The sequence below is a fragment of the Apostichopus japonicus genome, chromosome 2, assembly GCF_037975245.1.
Source record: "Apostichopus japonicus isolate 1M-3 chromosome 2, ASM3797524v1, whole genome shotgun sequence".
In the NCBI taxonomy this organism is placed as follows: Eukaryota; Metazoa; Echinodermata; class Holothuroidea; order Aspidochirotida; family Stichopodidae; genus Apostichopus; species Apostichopus japonicus.
Window position 1 is genome coordinate 11283432 of NC_092562.1, and position 19663 is coordinate 11303094.

At 35.9% G+C, this 19663-nt stretch overlaps 2 protein-coding genes across 3 annotated transcripts; one reads left to right on the forward strand and one right to left on the reverse strand.

Annotated features, from left to right (window-relative positions):
- The first annotated feature begins 30 nt into the window (after positions 1-30).
- Positions 31-12344, forward strand: LOC139977946 (2Fe-2S ferredoxin-like). The gene is made up of 6 exons (XM_071987709.1): positions 31-370; positions 959-1016; positions 5386-5492; positions 7118-7205; positions 9250-9302; positions 10510-12344. The coding sequence occupies exons 1-6, from the start codon at positions 217-219 to the stop codon at positions 10611-10613; spliced, it is 564 nt and encodes a 187-aa protein (XP_071843810.1). The 5' UTR covers positions 31-216; the 3' UTR covers positions 10614-12344.
- On the reverse strand, positions 11423-17776 carry LOC139977939 (dnaJ homolog subfamily C member 28-like). 2 transcript variants are annotated; one of them, XM_071987694.1, is made up of 2 exons: positions 17618-17776; positions 11423-16820 (listed from the first exon to the last, which is right to left on the reverse strand). In XM_071987694.1, exon 2 carries the CDS (start codon positions 16704-16706, stop codon positions 15516-15518), a length of 1191 nt encoding a protein of 396 aa, XP_071843795.1. In that variant the 5' UTR covers positions 16707-16820; positions 17618-17776; the 3' UTR covers positions 11423-15515. The 2 variants fall into 2 exon arrangements, with proteins under 2 accessions (XP_071843795.1, XP_071843788.1); XM_071987687.1 differs by having other exon boundaries at positions 17564-17775.
- Between the last annotated feature and the right edge of the window lie 1887 nt (positions 17777-19663).

Sequence of the window (19663 nt, forward strand, 5' to 3'; positions counted from 1 at the left end):
AACCAAATATATAAATTTTCATTTGTGACGAATAGCTTCTTTTAACACTTGTTGAGTCAGCATTTCTTACAGTTTATTCGACTAAAATACTTCCTTTTCCTTCGATTCGAATAGTCTGATTCGAATCAAGCAAAGAAGAACTGGGAAGCCTTAGTGGAAGATGTCAAATGTTAATGCATCCTCTAATTACGCAATAACAACCCAGGACGAAAGAAAATGGCTGCGCCCATGAGAAGAGTCGCTTGTCGTTCTTTCCTTGCGTTTTCGCTACGTCTTCACCAAAATACAACTTTCAAAAATTTCAAAAGTTTGGCTTCATTTAAATTACCTTCGGCAACAAATTTCTGTCGGCGCATTCATGTTTCGAAAGGTAAGTTTGAGCCTAACAGTAACACAGAAACAGTAGCCAAGTTAGGGCACAGTCAGTAACACTAGTTAGTAGTACTAGTAGTAACAGTAACAGAAACACTAAGTTGGTTAAGTTAGCATCTGGCCTAACTTTAAGTTACAGTTGTCCAAGAGCCAAGTTAAGGTAGGCCAGGCCTTACTAACACAGACATATGTTGCAATGCTATGACAAACAATGTCACCGAAGATTACCAATAAATCATGATAAGGTACACCATATTCTAAACATTTGGAGACCTACAAAAAGAAGAAGTATTGTTTACCTCTAAAACTTGAAGCTAGTTATAAATTATAGTACTGCCAGGTAGACCTAGTCTCCCATGTAAGTGTAGGGTTTGTTGTGAGCACCTCTGCAATGCATGCATGTCAGCTATTATGTATGACAATTGTTTAGGTCTCACAGAAAATCACGTAGTTCATGTGCTGCTTACTGTTTGTAATGAATTAAAGAATTCTCAAAGTATGTATTATTCTTAATTTGGAATAAGCTTTCAAATTGTCTCCTCATTTTGACTTTATTCAATAATGTCAACCATCCTTTTTGTTTTAGCTGGTGGATTAAAGAATGGAGAGTTTGAAATGCAAGATCCCAAATCTGAGGATGATGTGTAAGTATTCTTTGCATCCCTAAATATTTGGTGAAAATCCATTTCAGGTTTATCATTTTTATATACCTACGTCAGCATAAATTTGCCAAAGCAACTAACAAGAAGTGTGGCAGTAAATGCTCAAACGATTTAAATCAGTAAACAAGGAAGGATGATTGATGAAATTGGACTACATGTTTATGGGTCAATCCATGCCAAATCAACAGTGGCCTCCACGTCGACCCTCTCAGAATCGCCTGAAATTGATATGGTGTCTTGCCATATGTCTCAAAGGATGAAATTGGGCAAAAAAAAAATTTTAAAAATTTTCGTTGCTAGGATACGGCCCCGCCTAGCAACCAAATCCAGATTGCATTTTAAGAGCACTTAATTTGTGTCAAGTTTGGAGGCATTTTTTGCATAAATGTAAAGTATTTTATGTCTGATATTGCAGATATTGTGGAAGACATGTGGCCAGTCTTCGAATTTAGCTAATTTTGAGGAAAATTTACGGTCTCAATTTTTCGTAACAGGTAATTAAAATGGCAGAAAATGAGATAGGGGTCTTTTCTGGCCCTACTTTGAGTGTGCTCTATATTCACAAGCAGAGGCATGTTTGAGTTTTAATTTCCATAGGATCCTTGTCCAGTGGTAGTTGTACGGGAAAAGTGCAAAAAAAAAGTCAAGCGGGTCGTACGTTTTACGAACAGCGCCCTCAAACTTAAGAAATCTCACTTCTGGCCCTAATTGGGGGTCCATTTTGGGCCTGTGGGTATTTTTTTTTTTTTTTTTAAATAGCATTTTTCAGGAGTGTATTGACCCTATTTTTAAAAACTCAAGTCAAAAAGTTGTGTATTTTGTGTTATCTAGTCAAATTTACGACTCGAAAATTGCGAAAATCACTTCGTTCATATGTATGAAAATGCTTGCACAAGCCGATTTGAGTAATTCAAATGACAACAACTTCTTAGCATTAGCATACAGGTGCTTAACAATTAGGAGGGTGGTCCACTAGCATAAGGACTACACATAAACTGCATTTTCAGGGTCATATGCCCAACGATGCCTGTGAACAGCGCCCTCAAACATCACATTTTACCAATATTTTGGGCTATTTTGGGCATTTCAAGGTCAAATTTGGTCACAATTAAAAGGTTTTTTTTTCGGTTTTTAATACAAAATTAGTAAGATATGTATAGTTATGATGCACAGAATGAGCTAAAACATCTTTTATATTAGTTATTAATGCTCTGATGAGCAGCTTAAAGTGGCGTATATGAGAGTTACATCAGCTCTACAGAAACATGCTTGCGAGGGCAAACAGTGGTAAAATTGTATCTTCATTCAAGGAGATGTTAAACAACATTAGAAACTATTGAAATGTATTTATTAAAAGTGTTCTGTCTAATACTCTTTGACTCCCTCTCACCCCCACCCCCCCCCAGCTCCCTCCCCATAGTGCACTATGCAGATTTGTATACACACAGTATGTGACTGACTTTTACTGCATAGAGACTGCATAAACATGCATTCAAGGTATACTGAATTATTTGGTATGGTAATCTTCTGCTTCAAATTGTCTGTATGCATGTAACCCACCCCTCCCACCCACATCCTCAACCCAACCCTATATCAGAATAGAAAATTGTGAACCAGTGCGTACAGTGTGCACTATATATGTGTGTACATGTTCAGTACAGTGTTATTTTACACCAAGCAAATAAATACACACTGTCCACAATCATGTACAGTATACACTGTGTACTGGTCATTCCATTCAATACTGTGCATATATCAATGTCATTTTAAATATTTGAAATGTAGTGTATGCTTTTGCTAATTCAATAAATTAAAAGACTTTCAATAATTTATATAAAGGAATGTTTAACCAGTACATAAATGTGCAGTGTGTATACTGTACATGATTTTGGACAGTGTTTATTTAAAAGTGCTTGGTCAAAAATAACACTGTACTGAACATGTACACACATATATAGTGCATAGTGCATACTGTGCATATTTCAATGTCTTTTTAAATATTTGCAATGAAGTGTATGCATTTGCTAATTCACTAAACTAAAAGACTTTTAATATTTTAAAAGGAATTTTTAACCAGTACATACATGTACAGTGTGTATACTGTACATGATTTTGGACAGTGTGTATTTAAATAGTAGTTGGTGTAAAATAACACTGTACAGAACATGTACACACATATATAGTGCACACTGTACGCACTGGTTCACATTCATTTTCTATTCTGATATAGGGTTGGGTAGAGGATGTGGGTGGGAGGGGTGGGTTACATGCATACAGACAATTTGAAGCAGAAGATTACCATACCAAATAATTCAGTATACCTTGAATGCATGTTTATGCAGTCTCTATGCAGTAAAAGTCAGTCACATACTGTGTGTATACAAATCTGCATAGTGCACTATGGGGAGGGAGCTGGGGGGGGGGGTGGGGGTGAGAGGGAGTCAAAGAGTATTAGACAGAACACTTTTAATAAATACATTTCAATAGTTTCTAATGTTGTTTAACATCTCCTTGAATGAAGATACAATTTTACCACTGTTTGCCCTCGCAAGCATGTTTCTGTAGAGCTGATGTAACTCTCATATACGCCACTTTAAGCTGCTCATCAGAGCATTAATAACTAATATAAAAGATGTTTTAGCTCATTCTGTGCATCATAACTATACATATCTTACTAATTTTGTATTAAAAACCAAAAAAAAAACTTTTAATTGTGACCAAATTTGACCTTGAAATGCCCAAAATAGCCCAAAATATTGGTAAAATGTGATGTTTGAGGGCGCTGTTCACAGGCATCGTTGGGCATATGACCCTGAAAATGCAGTTTATGTGTAGTCCTTATGCTAGTGGACCACCCTCCTAATTGTTAAGCACCTGTATGCTAATGCTAAGAAGTTGTTGTCATTTGAATTACTCAAATCGGCTTGTGCAAGCATTTTCATACATATGAACGAAGTGATTTTCGCAATTTTCGAGTCGTAAATTTGACTAGATAACACAAAATACACAACTTTTTGACTTGAGTTTTTAAAAATAGGGTCAATACACTCCTGAAAAATGCTATTTAAAAAAAAAAAAAAAAATACCCACAGGCCCAAAATGGACCCCCAATTAGGGCCAGAAGTGAGATTTCTTAAGTTTGAGGGCGCTGTTCGTAAAACGTACGACCCGCTTGACTTTTTTTTTGCACTTTTCCCGTACAACTACCACTGGACAAGGATCCTATGGAAATTAAAACTCAAACATGCCTCTGCTTGTGAATATAGAGCACACTCAAAGTAGGGCCAGAAAAGACCCCTATCTCATTTTCTGCCATTTTAATTACCTGTTACGAAAAATTGAGACCGTAAATTTTCCTCAAAATTAGCTAAATTCGAAGACTGGCCACATGTCTTCCACAATATCTGCAATATCAGACATAAAATACTTTACATTTATGCAAAAAATGCCTCCAAACTTGACACAAATTAAGTGCTCTTAAAATGCAATCTGGATTTGGTTGCTAGGCGGGGCCGTATCCTAGCAACGAAAATTAAAAAAAATTTTTTTTTGCCCAATTTCATCCTTTGAGACATATGACAAGACACCATATCAATTTCAGGCGATTCTGAGAGGGTCGACGTGGAATCGACCCAAAAATCTGTTGATTTGGCATGGATTGACCCTTATAGGTGTGACTTTTACTTTGGTCCTATCAGTGAAATGATCTTGATAAAAGCATTTTCTGGTGGGTAAAGTTGATTGCTGCAAAAAATTGCTGAAAATTTCCTGAATCTAACTGAAAACCACATCCTCATAGCATTTTGTATTACAAAGATATGAATTTTGAAAATTTAGTGATATTTTGTAAATGCATCTGGCAACAGCAGAAGAGATGATGTAATCACGGCACCTTGGCTGAAAATGTAGTTGCTTTTCTTCATAATTTGTCAATCACTTATTCACAAAGAAAATGAATATTTCAACAAAAAAGATACATTTTGAAGAAATTCTAAGTATGTACAGAGAACTTTGGCAGCTGTGCAAACATTCAAATGTATCAGGTCTCAAGGATTATGATAGCCTAAGTAAAGCTTCCAAAGAGCATTTGCCCAGATGACATCACAGACCCCCAACTGTGATCCAAGTTCCTGGAATAGTACAAGGTTTAGCCAGTCACACATGTTTCTTTCAATAAACCATATTTCAAGTTAGGGGCATGATAATGAGAATGGGTTTCAACTACAGTAGAAGTGTGGAATCTGTTTCACTTCAATATAAGTTTCACATTCTTTGTCATGAGAAAAACCATTTAAGAGTGTTTTTTTCCCCACACTTACCTGACATGTTTCTGTTTACATTCTCTGTGCAGAGTAAATATTGTTTACATTGACCGTGATGATGTCAGACATGAAATCAAAGGGAAGGTTGGAGACAATGTCATGTACCTCGCTCATCGATATGATATAGATATTGAAGGTAAGGCAAATTTATCAATAATATTCTTACAAGAGAGATATTGTGAATTGAGGCAAACTGAAACACACATTAACCAAGCCAACAGGGTATAATAATAATAATAATGATAACAGTGACAGTAACAGTGACTGTTACGACGACCACGAAGACAACGACCACCACCACCATGATCACCACGACCACAATAATAATATAAACAGCAGTGAAACACCAGGGTTGAAAGAGGGAGAAGCCCAGGAGTCTCAGAGGCACATAGAAAATGGTGCACATATCACATTGCCTTAAAAAGTGACAGGTTTAATATCAAATAAGATGAAGGAACCAAAACTTGTTGCTCTGTTTTTGTGGTCTCTCAATTCCTCGCTTTAGGGGCTCATCTAAAACTTGTCCCTTAGGCCCCAAGTTTATAGTTACACCTCTGAAAATACTTTATATGGAACAAGAACCCCACCCTACCCTATTCCTTTCCATAATTATTAAAAGAAAAATAATAATAAAAATAAGCAAAGAAGAGAAAAGTGAAAAAATTCAAGCTGTTTTTCCTTTTTGTGTGTATTACTCTGTTTCATTCTTACCAAGCCATGTAATAATCCTACATAATTTGGACATTTATTCACTAAGAGTGTACATTTCTGAGGTAACAACCATTTGGTTGCTGCATAAGGGGAGTTATTACCCATTGAATCCTGTACATATCAGAAATTTGTGTCCAGCAGATTATAAATGTACTGCCTTATTCTTTCACATTTTATTTTGTTCTTTTGGACTGCTGGTGGAGTAAAAGCAGCAGTTAATGCTTTAAAATACCATAAAACTTTCCTTCATGGGTGGGGGATGGAGGGGGTGGGGATAGGGGTTGAGAATGATACTGTACCAATCATTGTTGCTAGTTAACTATAACTGTGTCTTTAGGTTCATAGCAGACTTAAGGTAGCCATAAATCTCATTTGATCCTATTTATGAAATGTAAAATGTCTAAAGTCTTAAAATGATAATGATACAGGTTAGAGTCTTGAGGGATCATCATAAGTTTTTGTGTTTCATGAAGTACTTGTAACAATTGTCAAACCTGGTTATTTGAACACCAACTTTGGACCAGTAAGACTCTCCTCTGGGTGGATCAAAGGCCTACCACTCTTTTTTTTGTTTGATTTAAGTATCTCCAAAGGGATGAAGGGTGGTACCAATTTATTATTTTACCAATTTGGCAGCATGTTAGGTATAATGCAATCTGAATTTGATGTAAACAACTCCAAAGCTCATTACGGACGTCCAAACAGAAATTTAGTCGACCCAAATGACCTGACAACCATTCAAAAAAGAAATTGTGACCAAGAATCTGGTGGCTGAGACACATATATAGATCATATCGAGACCAACTTGGGTTACAGTTTAAAGTTTCTGAGCTGTAGCAGTTGTTTTTGTTTTGTTTTTTGGGGGGTTGGTTGGTTGCTGTGTTATAAAAATATGGCATTTTCTTTTCTGGCTGAATAGAGTTCTCTGTTCCCAAGTGTACCTTATAGTGTTGGCAATTCAACAGAATCAAGTTTTCATTGCATTATTTAACATGAAGAACTGTCTTTTCTTTGTTTTGAGATATTCTTTTTTGTTCTTCTATATTATAGGTGCTTGTGAAGCCTCCTTAGCTTGCTGTACTTGTCATGTGGTTTTACCAGACAATTTCTATGATAAATTATCAGAACCAACAGAAGAGTAAGTAAAGACTCAAAAAGGTTCTAAAAATGGGAAACCATAGATTGAATTTTTTTTCAAATCCTGTTTTCATTTCATTTTTTTTATATATCTCTATCATAGCATTCTCAGATTCTGAGACCATAGCAGTCTTATTCTAAACCTGAGTGCATATATTCTGTTAAGATTTTACTGTTTTGTTCTCTTAAACAAGGAAAACAAAACACAAATATGGCAGAATTATTGATTTCATGTCTATAGGTGGTCGTACATTCACTTTTACAACAATTTAGAAAATGTTAACATATTTGGAATTTTTAACATATTTAGACTGAATGTTTTCTTACCCTGTTTTCAGTTCAGTTTTATGTATCTTTATAATAAGAGTCCATAGCAGTCTCATTCCAAGCCTGATGGCATACCCTGTTAAGATTTTACTATCCCCCTCCTCCCCCCTTCTTAAACATGAAAGAATGAAACAATAACAAGGAAAAATTGTTGATATCATTTCTATAGGTGGTTGCATCTCACTTGACAACAAGTTAACAAAATGTAACAAAATTTAGATTTTTTTTTACCTCCATTATATAATATTTCAATGCAGTTCTACACCAATCTGTAGATCCCTTAAAATGTGACATTTACTTTGGAAGTTTTTCATCTTAGGCTTTACATCTCAGGGTTTGTATTACAATGAATCTTTTAGAATGTCAGTTAACATTGAGAAGCCACCTTGGTTAGGATCAAAAAGTTTCTGTAGAGCTCTACTGTATAGGCTTTGTCCCTCCTTGCAGTAATGGTGCATTGAAGTCTTGTACATGCATTAATAATTCCATTCTTCACACATCTTTATACTCTATATGCTCTCTAAGCCAGACCACACTCCTTCTTCTACCAATCATTTGGAGCTGATTTGGGGCCTAATGTTGCAAATATTCTTTACTCTTAAGTAAGCAGAACTCTGTTCTTTGAGTTGTCTGCAAACAAACTACCAAATGATATTCAACCAATCTATCAAAGGTGGTTCCAGGAATGCTTTCCATTTTATTCGATGAAGAATTGCAGCCATTTTGGTAATGGCTCTATCAACACAAAATGAAGTCCCACAGTGCATACTTTTGCTGGTACTGATGTTGCATATATATTGTAATAACTAAAGGCAGCTGTTTTAAAATGCTTGACTTAAATGCAGGTAGTGGTATACTTTTCTTTTTGTCTTTCTATTTTGTTGTATTGGTAGCTAGGCTACAACAGTGATTACAATTTAAAAGGAATACTCAAGTGGAAAGCATATGTTGGATTAAACTTGCTTTTATAACACAGCACTGATAAAATGAAACATGTTAAATCTAACTGCTTCTTTTTCCAATATAAAATATTGGAACATTTGTATTGTTATTTGTAGTGTTATAGGTCATATGTGAAGGTTATCTATTTTTTTTTGTGGGGGGGTAGTTCTTTTATAGGTGTTAAGGTTATCTATTTTCTTTGATGGGAGTCCTCTTTTCGATTAAGCCCAAAAGGGTTTCTTAGTTTACTTCCTTTCACATTTCTTACTAATTTGCAGTTATATTGTCTTGTTCATCTTGTTATACTATGTGATGAAACAAATAATTCAATACATAAAATATAATGTTATATGAAATTATCCAATAATCTGCGATGGCAAATTTGAACTACATCAACAACTCCTCTTGTTTCATTTAATAGGAAAATTATATTTTGATGTAGGTTTGACGTTGAGTGCTTTATGAGCAAGTTAATCAATGGATCCGATGTTGAATGATGACTTTAGTGTGGATGGAGATGGGATTTAATTGCATCATAACAAAACAAAAAATGAAGTCAGAGACCGTTTTTAGGCCTTTCCCCTAGATGTGACATGAAAACCTTTTTGTACAGTGTATTTTCTCTGAAAGGAATTGATATGGTACAACAGGAGACAGACGATATATCTGTGTGGTTAAAATAAATCCATACAGCTAATCATACAATAAAACATCTTATATAAGGCTTCTTTATTTCTTCCCATTTCTTTACGTTTTGTTTTGTTTTTGATTCACAGAGAAGAAGATATGTTGGATCTAGCACCATTTTTAACAGCAACTTCAAGATTAGGTGAGTTGATCATTTCTATCTTTATCTTACCTCTCTGTGAATTTAAAGGGTGACGTTACGCAGGATATTTTTGGTCTTGGATTAAGAGACAATAAAGAAAATCTGAATGCTAGTAATCTTTCTATATAGTTATTCAGGTAATTTTATTTCTTGCCCAAGGCTGAAGGAATCTATGCGATGGTGGTGGAGTGTGTGTGTGTGTGTATGTGACACTTTCTTGTAAATGCTCTAACTTAAGAAGGATAACTGGGGTACATTTCATATTTGGTATGTAGGTTCCCCTTTGGTTGAACTGGTTTGGGATTGTTGGTCGTGATGGTCAAAGGTCGTTTGAGGTCAGCACGAGTCAAATCATTGTTCTCCCAAAATCTCAAGAAGTAGAAGCTGCATGGAGTTCAAACTTAGTGTGTAGCTTAATGTTGGTAACAAGACGATCTGTAGTATTTTTCATAAATGTCAAAGGTCATTTGAGGTCAACAGAGGGGGAAAAAAGTGTGAAAGTCTTGTAATTGATATCTCAAGGAAGGTCGCCTATGCAGTTCTTATATTTGACATGTGGATTTCTTGTAATTAGTTCAGTGTACCCTATTGTTTGTGGTGGAGGTCAAAGGTCATTTGGGGTCAGCAGAGGGCAAAATGTAAATATATTAAAAGTTATATATCTCTAGAACCAGAACATGAAAAGAAGATCATATATGCATGATATGATAGCCTTGTGTATTGTATAGTTTTTACACATTTTGATGTAGGTCAGAGTTCATTTAAGGTCTCCGGGTATCAAAACTTTAACACTATGTAAATAGTAATACCTTATTTCCCTGTCACAAAGTGAATGTTAAAGAGTAATGGCTATATATTGCTTTTATAGCAGTATTTGTCTTTGTGAGTTTTGGCAAGGTATTGTTGACCCAGATAAAATATTTGCCTTAAAAGTAGACATTAGGTATCAAGCATATTTTATCACAATAATGCCACAAGGTAGGCATATATTTGTGCTAATAAATTTGCATGATAGGGGACCTCCTGTTAAAATAACAAGAAAGTGTTATATAAATTAAAAATATGTATATTGGCTTATTCCTTCATTGAAATAGTTAGAAAAGTGCTTGTATTAACTGATCGATATTTAAGACTGTTTGAAGTAAATGTTTGGGGGAAAAGGGTATTATTTACGATCTTTCACATTATTGCTTTTTTTTTTCTTCAGGTTGTCAAGTAATTTTAACGAAGGAATTAGAAGGCATGGAGGTTCGACTGCCACAAGCCACTAGGAACTTTTATGTTGATGGACATGTTCCAGAGCCACACTGAGATTGGTGCAATGCTCTTCAGACTGTTTACAGCTGTTGAATGAGAGGGACAGGACTGTAAGGTGTACGATACGCATCTAAAAATACATATATATATATATGCATATAGATATAGCAATGTATATATGCATGGTTTCAAAGAGGCACTCATAATGAAGGTTATGTTATGGATGTGATCAGAAGGTACAACACATATTGGACTAGCATTTTCATTCATAATTCCTACCAAAAATGTAATACCTTATTATACAAATATTACTTGACTTCATATTTCATATCTATTTATCTTTAGATTCCTCTTGTCGCACAAAGAACTAATTAATCGATGGGGCTTTCCATAATTATTTACTAGTTGGTTATAGTCTTGTATGTGTTGCATTGACAATGTTTATCTCAGTGGAGAGAGAGGTATCCATTTGAAGGCCATTTTGTTTTATCTAATGCATTTGTTGTAGAAACTGATCATTCACAACAGCTGTAAAATCTAGTCACAGATTTTGTCTCAAGTATGATCTTCCTCTTGTATGGGTTCATACTTGTTTCGTATTTTTCTCATCGGACATTGGATAAGAATTTTCTGAGGTTATGGCAAAATGTAGCTCTGTCAAGTCAGTAGGTATCCCTGTGATATAAGAAATAAAATCAATGTTTTGAAACTTGTGTCTTCCTGTCCTATCAAACATTGTTCAATTGTAAAATTTGTAAACAAAGTAACTGAGGCATTTTTATTGTAGATGTAATGAAAATTAAAGTCTGCTTAAAAGGAAGGGAGTTTGATTGGTCCAAACTTTACAATGGGTTACTTGACTATTTTCAAAGTGCATATTTTCAAGTTGTCACATATTTCGATATTGTCTAATTAAAATTATCTTAGGCTGTTGTTCTTCCAAATTGAATTGAACAATGTGAAATGCAACATTATTAATTAGACACTATAGATTAGCAATTATTATAAAACTACTTTATATTGATGAATGTTAACTGTGAACAATTTGTCAGCATAAAACTGGTGGCCAAGATACATCTTTTGATCAAATTTAGACCGACATGGATCACAGTTTTAAGAATTCTATAATTTAAGCTGCCACATCTAGTTGGTGTGCTATGATGTTATTTTGAGGAAAAAAACTCTGTTATACTTTTAATGAGCGAATTTTGATGCATGTTTAGTGATTTCATTTAGCTGAAACTTTGTACCCAGCATGGAAGCAAATAGACTTTTGAATAGTGTGAAGTTTTTATCATATAAACCATGATATCAGCATGTGTTCAGGACAATGAAAGGGTGTTTGAAAAAATTCTTGTCCAAAAATTAAGTTTGCTGAAATTTTGTGAGAAAAGATTTTCTCAAACGGATTATAAAGGGGAAACAGAAGGGAGCATTATTGTACCGAAATTCAATCAACCAGTGAACTAAAATTCTAGTATTTTGAAACTTAAATGTCTAATTTGTCCCTGGAATGTGAAAAATACTAGTTTAAGAAAGAGTGTTTGGGTAGTGAAATGCTATCGCGTATTTCTGAAAATATTTGTTGATTCTTTTTCTATAAGTTATTATTAATAATACTTATTTTGAGTAATGTTCTGTAGGTTTGATGAAAGTTTTGGAAATTGGTAAAATTTCACAAACAGCTGGTTCAGTATGCAAGGTGATCAGATAACTTTAGGAATGCAAATCATTGACATCTGTATGTTGATAAGATGAATGAATTACAGTTAACATTTCACCTTATGTGCTTATTCTGTTTGGAATCTTTGGATTTTTTTCAAATTTGTTCAAAAATTTAAGATGGGGAAAAAAAAAGAAATAGGCTACTCTTAGATAAAAATCTCACTTTACTTTAGCTGATTAGTTAACCAATACTAGCAATTTCAGGAAATGTCAGGACTCTCTTTAACAGCTGTGGATGACTGCTTTTGAACTTACCCTTGCAGGAAATTTGTTATTTATTTCTATGGCTTCACACCCCCAGGAGCCCTGCCTTGTACCCACAGGATTCATGCACCCTAGGTTTAGTAACACTTTAGTATGTTCTCTTTAGGAAACATAAGAACACAAAACAAGATATTCCATAAAAAGTGTTGTTTTTTTTGCTAGGTATGAGAAGCTTCACAATTGGGTCAGTAACTGTTGTATTGTTCAATTATGGTACGTCATAGTGCCAATAGAAGATGAAATCTTTCAATTTCTTATATTTCTGTCAAAAGAGAATATTAAAACAGGGTAATTTTAGAAAATTGGACAGTTTTGGTTTTAAGCTTTCTGTAATGTCACATGGTTTCTGTTGTTTTCAAAAATATCATAAACTCCAGTCTCCCAGGCCTCTCTCTGAGAAGTTTTGATGAACTGTTTTCAAGAGTTGGTGATTGATTCACACAAGTCAATGATGATAACTGGAATTGTATTTGATCAATTTTGACTATAACAAGCTGAAGTGACCTCTTTGTGATGTAATTTAATGAGCATGGAATTATTATAATGGGTATTATGAGGTATCCAGCTTGGTGAGGAAGTTATAAATATAAAGATATGCAAATTACTCTATTTGATCTGCATCATTTTTTTCAACATCTTGTGGGTAACCCTTCTCCTTAACATGTTTAACACCCGAATCGACAATTGAGAACTTCCCGTGCCCACCACGAACCCCAAATCACCTCACGTTTGCAAGAATTGTGAGATACAAAAACACTGCATACGACAATGACCATGGTGAAGTTGAAGACTCACAATAACCTAACTTGCCCATTCTGATATATTAAATTCCACTTACGATTCCCATGGTCCATCAAGTAGTTAAAGGGTGTGAAGACTCGCGCAAAAAGAAACGTCTCATGCCGATAATCTGACCAAGTTTCGAATGAGGTGTAACAGAAGTGTTCGACACCACCATCGATCCCAGAAAATACACACACAGCTTGCTACCGTCGGTAATTAGACACTAGTGTACAGTCAGTACATACAGCTGCGGTCAATATACCCACAGCAGTGTACAAACAATACAGCGATGGACATCTCAGGTCCAGCTAAAGGTAACAAGGTATCACGTTTCATTACTGTACTGTCATATTGTATCGATACCAACAAAACGTCACTTGCAAGCAACGGAAAGTTAACTTTTTCAGATGGCCGCACGCGGTTTGGGTTAAGTAGTAAAACCTGATTGTCATTCGGTTCAGAACCATCAACCTGGTTCCTAAAATGCCTTGTTTGAGTTTGAGAGATCCCTATGCTTTGAGTGCCTCCATCCCGGTTCTGTTAAGACTTTTAGAGTTGACACGTCACTATGGTTTAAGAACATTTATTGTTACCGTAAATGAATTTGTGGTTGACACTTCCTCCTGCAATATTTCTTTGTTGGACAATTTACCTCTACACATGAGTTTAGATGTTTTACTACACATCGTCCTGTATCACTGGAACTAAAATCTTTGGAGGAAGAAAAATGAGGCAGAGGCATGTCTTATCAATACTAAACTGCAAGACAGTCTTGACTTTCAACAGGGCTAAGAAAATGTCATTTCAACTTTTGAAGGACACTTAACAGGATAATGTAGTGGTGTGCACAAGATTCCAAAGGTGTGGGGACTAAATTTTAAACTTCCCCTTGCTGATTAAGGTAGGGGCTTCAACCTGTGTTGTAGATGTAGTGGGGGAGGGGGGGATGGGTGGTGCTGTCGTCCTTCCCCAGAAAATAGAAAAGATTAAAATCCTCAAATGATACATTGTTAGGTATATTTAGACTAAATTAGGTCTATAATTACTGTAGGTAAAATGCAAATGTACTGGTCCTTATAAATACTTTCTGACTTTTCATGTGAGGTGGAAAAGAGTGTGTACCATCTCCCCCTCGAACCCCTGGATCCATAGCTGATGCTGTCCTGGGCCTGGAGAGGCGATCTGATTCCTCCCTGAATTAAAGTTAAAACAAGTTGCATTAGTCAATGAAAAGAATTCGCCACAAGATGACTAAATAGCACGCGTCTTCCAGACCAGAGGTATCGGAGAGCATAGACGGCTCTTCAATTACCAAATTCGGTGCTTCTTGTTACCTTACCCCACATGGATCCACATGGATATGTACACCTACAACAAAAAGAATAATTTGAGTTTATATTTTCATCAATTGTTCAATAAAAATGCATATATTATTTTCTTATTTAAAGACATAACATCCACAGCATAAGGAAACCACAACTGACATTTCTGACTCCCACTATTATTTATACCTGAGTGTGTTTGAGACCAAGCACATACCAAGCTTTGTTTATTATGAAGAACAGTTACCTGTCCTGAAAACTTTATTGATTGTTAGCCAAAATGTAAAGACTTAAAGTGTTGGATGTACCACTAAGCTTTCCAATCCTGACTCATTTGAAGATTTGGAAGGAGCAAATTTTCTGTATCCATTGGACTTTGTGTGTACAGGAATATTTTTCATTCTGTATTAAAAACATTCTTATTGTAAATGTAACATACTCAAAATGTGGAATATCTTGTTATGCAACTGTTAGAAGCAGTTTCAATTCTTGCAAAGTTCACAAATTGGTTGTTAATAATTTTACCTACTGAATTTTTATTGCTATTTTACTGCTATGTTTACCCTTCTGGATCAAATTTCATACATGTACTGACCTGATACAGGAGTTTTAAGTGCGCTCTTCACAGGCTAAACTGCACTTCTAATGCAATGCAACAACAGAGAGAATACATGTAGGCTGTCTACAATATCATACTTTAAGCTTCATCAAGCAGTAGATCTCTATTAAGGCTCTGTGATCCATGTGACACTGGATTCAGTATGCAATTTAATGGAAGAGTGATGGGGGGGGGGGGGGGGAAGGGAATTGAAGTCTCTCTATATGTTCCTATTAAAAAACCAAAGCCACATTAAATATATCCTTAATCTTTACTTATTGTTTGCCTGAGAACCCTCTTAAAAACTTTATCAGTAATCTGGCTCATCACAGACCAAATAAATGTCTCATTATTGTCCTTTGACTCTTCATTTCTCTGCTGTTCCTGGGATTCAATCAACTCTTTTTCATATTCTTCGTAACGACCTAGCACTTTTTCAACTTCCCTTTCTGGCCTCACATGTACCTTCTGCAGCCGAAGCAATGGAGCAACAAGATTAAAATGAGTAATTTTCTTATTGATACCCTTCACTTCCTCTGAAAATTCCAAGACCAGCTGGGTCCACTTCTTCTGGTTAAAATCGTTGAGAGGTTCGGGGCCTAATTTTAATCTCTCTTTGTAAAGCTTGGATTTCGAATCCGTGAGTAGAAACTTGATGTCTCTCTCCAGAGCCACAAATTCAGGGACAACTCCATTGTTTACCAAAACTTGATTAAGATTATGCTGGGATATATCGATAAATGGACAGTATTGTGTTTTAGACGGTAAAGGCCGTCCTTTTCCCGAGAGATTGTCAAAGTCACCCTTTGCCATGGACTCCTGAATCAGATCTTCCACTAATCTTTCTATTGCATTTGTAACCTTGTTTCTTTTCACGGATTTCTTCTGTTTGACCGTCAAAGACTTGCCGTTGGTTGGTTGTTCTGCCTGCTTTTGTACTTTGTGATTTGACACTCTCTGAAAAGCCTTTAGCACTTGTTGCTTCTTGTATGTTTTCTCTCTTTGGCTGGGAGATCCAAAACCAAAGCCACCATAGTTCAAAAACTGTCTATGTTGAGGTGCAATATGACTGTCATCAGAAATATCATCATCTGTTTCTTCTTCTTCGTCTTCCTGATTCTCATCTGCATTTCTTAAGTAAGAGTGAACAACTTTATAAGCTTCTTGGAGTTGAGTAAACTTAACAGAATCAGCTGCAGGATTACCACTGTCAGGGTGATAAATCTTAGCCTGGTTAATATACTTTTCCCGAAGTTCTTTGAAATTTGGTTCGGCAGACAATTTCAGAATAGAAAATGACTTCTCAAGAGAAGTTGCCTTCTTCTCCTGAAACAGGAGCACACTGGTTCTGTAAAAGTTGCGATGTAAAATAACTTTATATTGGGCGACACCTATTCTTTTCCACAAGGCCCCAATGTAGGGCCTATGGTAGACCTTAAGACATCTGTACAACATTAGGAACTGTGTAATATCCTGGAGCTATAGAAGGCCCAATTTTGAGATGAATAGAGGTCTGTTGTTGGATGCTGCAGATTAATGTCACTGCAGGTTATTATCCTTAATGATTTTCTGTAACAAAAAGAACAAAGTGAACTTGGTTACTGTACCTTAATAGGCTACTGTATTACATAATAAACATCATCAGCAAGGAGACCCACTGATAAGTATTTAAACATGACCTTACATCCAGAACAATTTGAAAGATATTATTCTATATACATGAAGTTTACACTCCACTCAAAATAAACCAGCAAATGGCAGTAAGAGAAGTTGTATTAGATGTAATTAATATATACGAGACTAGCAGCTAGGATGCCAAAACTGTTTACAGCATGGTTTCCCTCTTGATTTAACCATAAAATACAAGTAGCCTGCGAATTTTCACATGGTTTGGGGCTTGCAATGAGTGTGAAGAGACCAGGCTTGAAGTCTTATAATCCATTTGTGCAGTCTTGGTACCACTGCTTTACCTTGCCTTTCAGCCAAACAACCTTGAATGTTTTACATCAGCTTAACACTTTCTCAAGTACTGAAGGTGATAAATATCTTTAAAACATGCATCATAGAGCAAAGTTGTTTTGGGACGGAACAACCAACCACACATTTCCCAATTTGATTCAGTGGGCACTACATATTTACAAAGGGATAGCCTAGCTGATGCTATCATCCGGTATACATTGGTCTGCATACTCTGCAACAGGTATAGGCCTATAATTTCAGAACCAACTTGTGTAAGGTCTATAGGCCTTCATACGTCTATTCACATAATACTAGCCCAAATTACTTTAACACCATGCAACCATTTGACTTACTAATCATCAGTTCGAGGTGCAGCCTGTAGGTTATTATGATGCTGGGCTTTTTACCTATAATAACATGGATCGGAGAACTATCAGCTGTATTGGATCGGCTCGGACGAATGTTCCATAGTAGCGTTTTTTCACGCCATATATTAGCGGTGAAACCGTGAATGTTACACAAGTAAACAAAAGTTATGCAATGCTCCAATTGGGGGCACACACTTATAAAAACACCCGTGTGCGGATTCTGCTCTTGAAGTCGTACTCGCCGTACAGGCCCGGTCACACTATACCGATTTTTTATCGGAATACCATCCGATTTTCCCAGAGGAATCGAAACAGACAGTTTTTCGTTCGGGTCTTCTAGCCACAGTGATAAAGGACCTGATTTGCTATCTGTTGAGCCATTCCGATGTGAAATAGCCATCTCCTAACTTTTGATATTGACTCCGTTTCCTTTTATAGGTTAGCTATCCGATTTCTCTTCCGATTTTTATCGTTTTTCGATGTGACGTCACTTCAGAATGTAGTCCGTTCCAGAACCCCTCAGATTTGGAGTAGGTATTCGAATACTCCACTGCATTCATTACATTCACTACCACAAACCTCACTCTTCGTCCTAAAATCGGAAAAATCGGACCGTATTCCGATAAAATATCGCTGTAGTGTGACCGGGCCTATTATGCAATGATTGTTATCTGAGGAACACTATGGACATTTTTATGTCCAGACGAAAACATTGTTAGTTACACTAGATGGAGGACTGGACTGATAATAAAGCTTGATTCAAATACATTTTAAACAGCTCATTGGTGTATTCATGTTGAAGTACTGGAAGCAGGGGGTTGTTCCCTATGCTCTACGCTGAGACCCCACGAATAGTTGATTATATAACTCCTTAATAATTATTCGAAATACGAGCGACATACAGACTCAAGACGTTTTAAGTTTAGTTTACGTATTTTGCTTATTTATTAGACTATTCTTACAATTACGTGTGAATTATTGTCAATGTTTTGACGGACTGATACATTTTGTATTGCGAATGTTGAGTTGAATTACTTCCAAATAATGTTGCTGTATTTCGTCAAAAATCCGAGGGAACTCCTGATCGGTCTGTTCAAATTGTTAACATTCTTCGTCAACTTTCTTACTTTTTGATAGCCCTTGGATTTGCCCAAAGGTTGCACCTTTGGACATATTTCATTTGCATTTTTTAAAATTTTCCTATAACGTTTCATTCCCTTGGAGAAAGAAAATTCATGTAAGGAAGAAAATAAAGGGAAATTAAAAGTTCACTTACCAGAATTTTTCTTTGCAAAAGGATATTATGAATATCAATTTCTTTCCGTTGCAAAAAGGAGATAATCCCGATGTACTGTAACTGTAGACTCAATATCTGTTCTTGCGCAACCCATCCTCCAGTGACTATTTAAAGCAGGGGTTCCCTAATTGGGGTGCATGAACCCCCAGGGGGTGCGTGAGTCCTTCCCAGGGGGTTCGTGAGACGTTTCTGAAAGTCAAAACTAGAGTACTTTTTGTTGAACTAAAATATGATATATCATATAATTTAGTAATGTACAAAAGTCGTACCTATGGAAAACTCTTTTCGCATACCGTGCATGTGATAAATAACTGAATTATGAAACAGACACAGGCTGTTATGCGTATTCTAGTATAATAATGACTCAGATCTTGTCTCGAAAAGTGGGGTTCGTGGACAACTCTGACGTCCACATGGGGTTCGTGGGTGGATAAAGTTAGGGAAACCCTGCTTTAAAGGATAACTGTTAGTCACAAAAATTTATTTTTGATAGGTTGTAGACCAGCTGTTAGAAAACCACTGCTGTCCGTCCACATTACACCTCAATAAATATCATAAATTTTTAAGAAATGACTCCTTAAAGGTCTGCTGTATAGTCCCTAACTATAGAACAAGCTATCATGGAAAAGTTTCTTGAGATAACGTAATCGACCTGCCTTGGTCGTTAAATGACCTCTTTTTACCAATTAGTCTGCAACGCCTGCCACATATATTTTCTTGTATGAGGGTCTCTGTGTGAACGCTGTATGATTAACTACACTGTAGACATGAACATATTTCCACACAGT

Excerpts from the sequence above, each read along its gene's own strand:
- LOC139977946 (XM_071987709.1), top strand. The coding sequence starts at position 217 with ATGGCTGCGCCCATGAGAAGAGTCGCTTGTCGTTCTTTCCTTGCGTTT. Across the intron at positions 7,206-9,249 it reads TTATCAGAACCAACAGAAGA|AGAAGAAGATATGTTGGATC; the intron begins GTAAGTAAAGAC and ends TTTGATTCACAG. Across the intron at positions 9,303-10,509 it reads AACAGCAACTTCAAGATTAG|GTTGTCAAGTAATTTTAACG; the intron begins GTGAGTTGATCA and ends TTTTTTCTTCAG.
- LOC139977939 (XM_071987694.1), bottom strand. The coding sequence starts at position 16,706 with ATGTTGTACAGATGTCTTAAGGTCTACCATAGGCCCTACATTGGGGCC.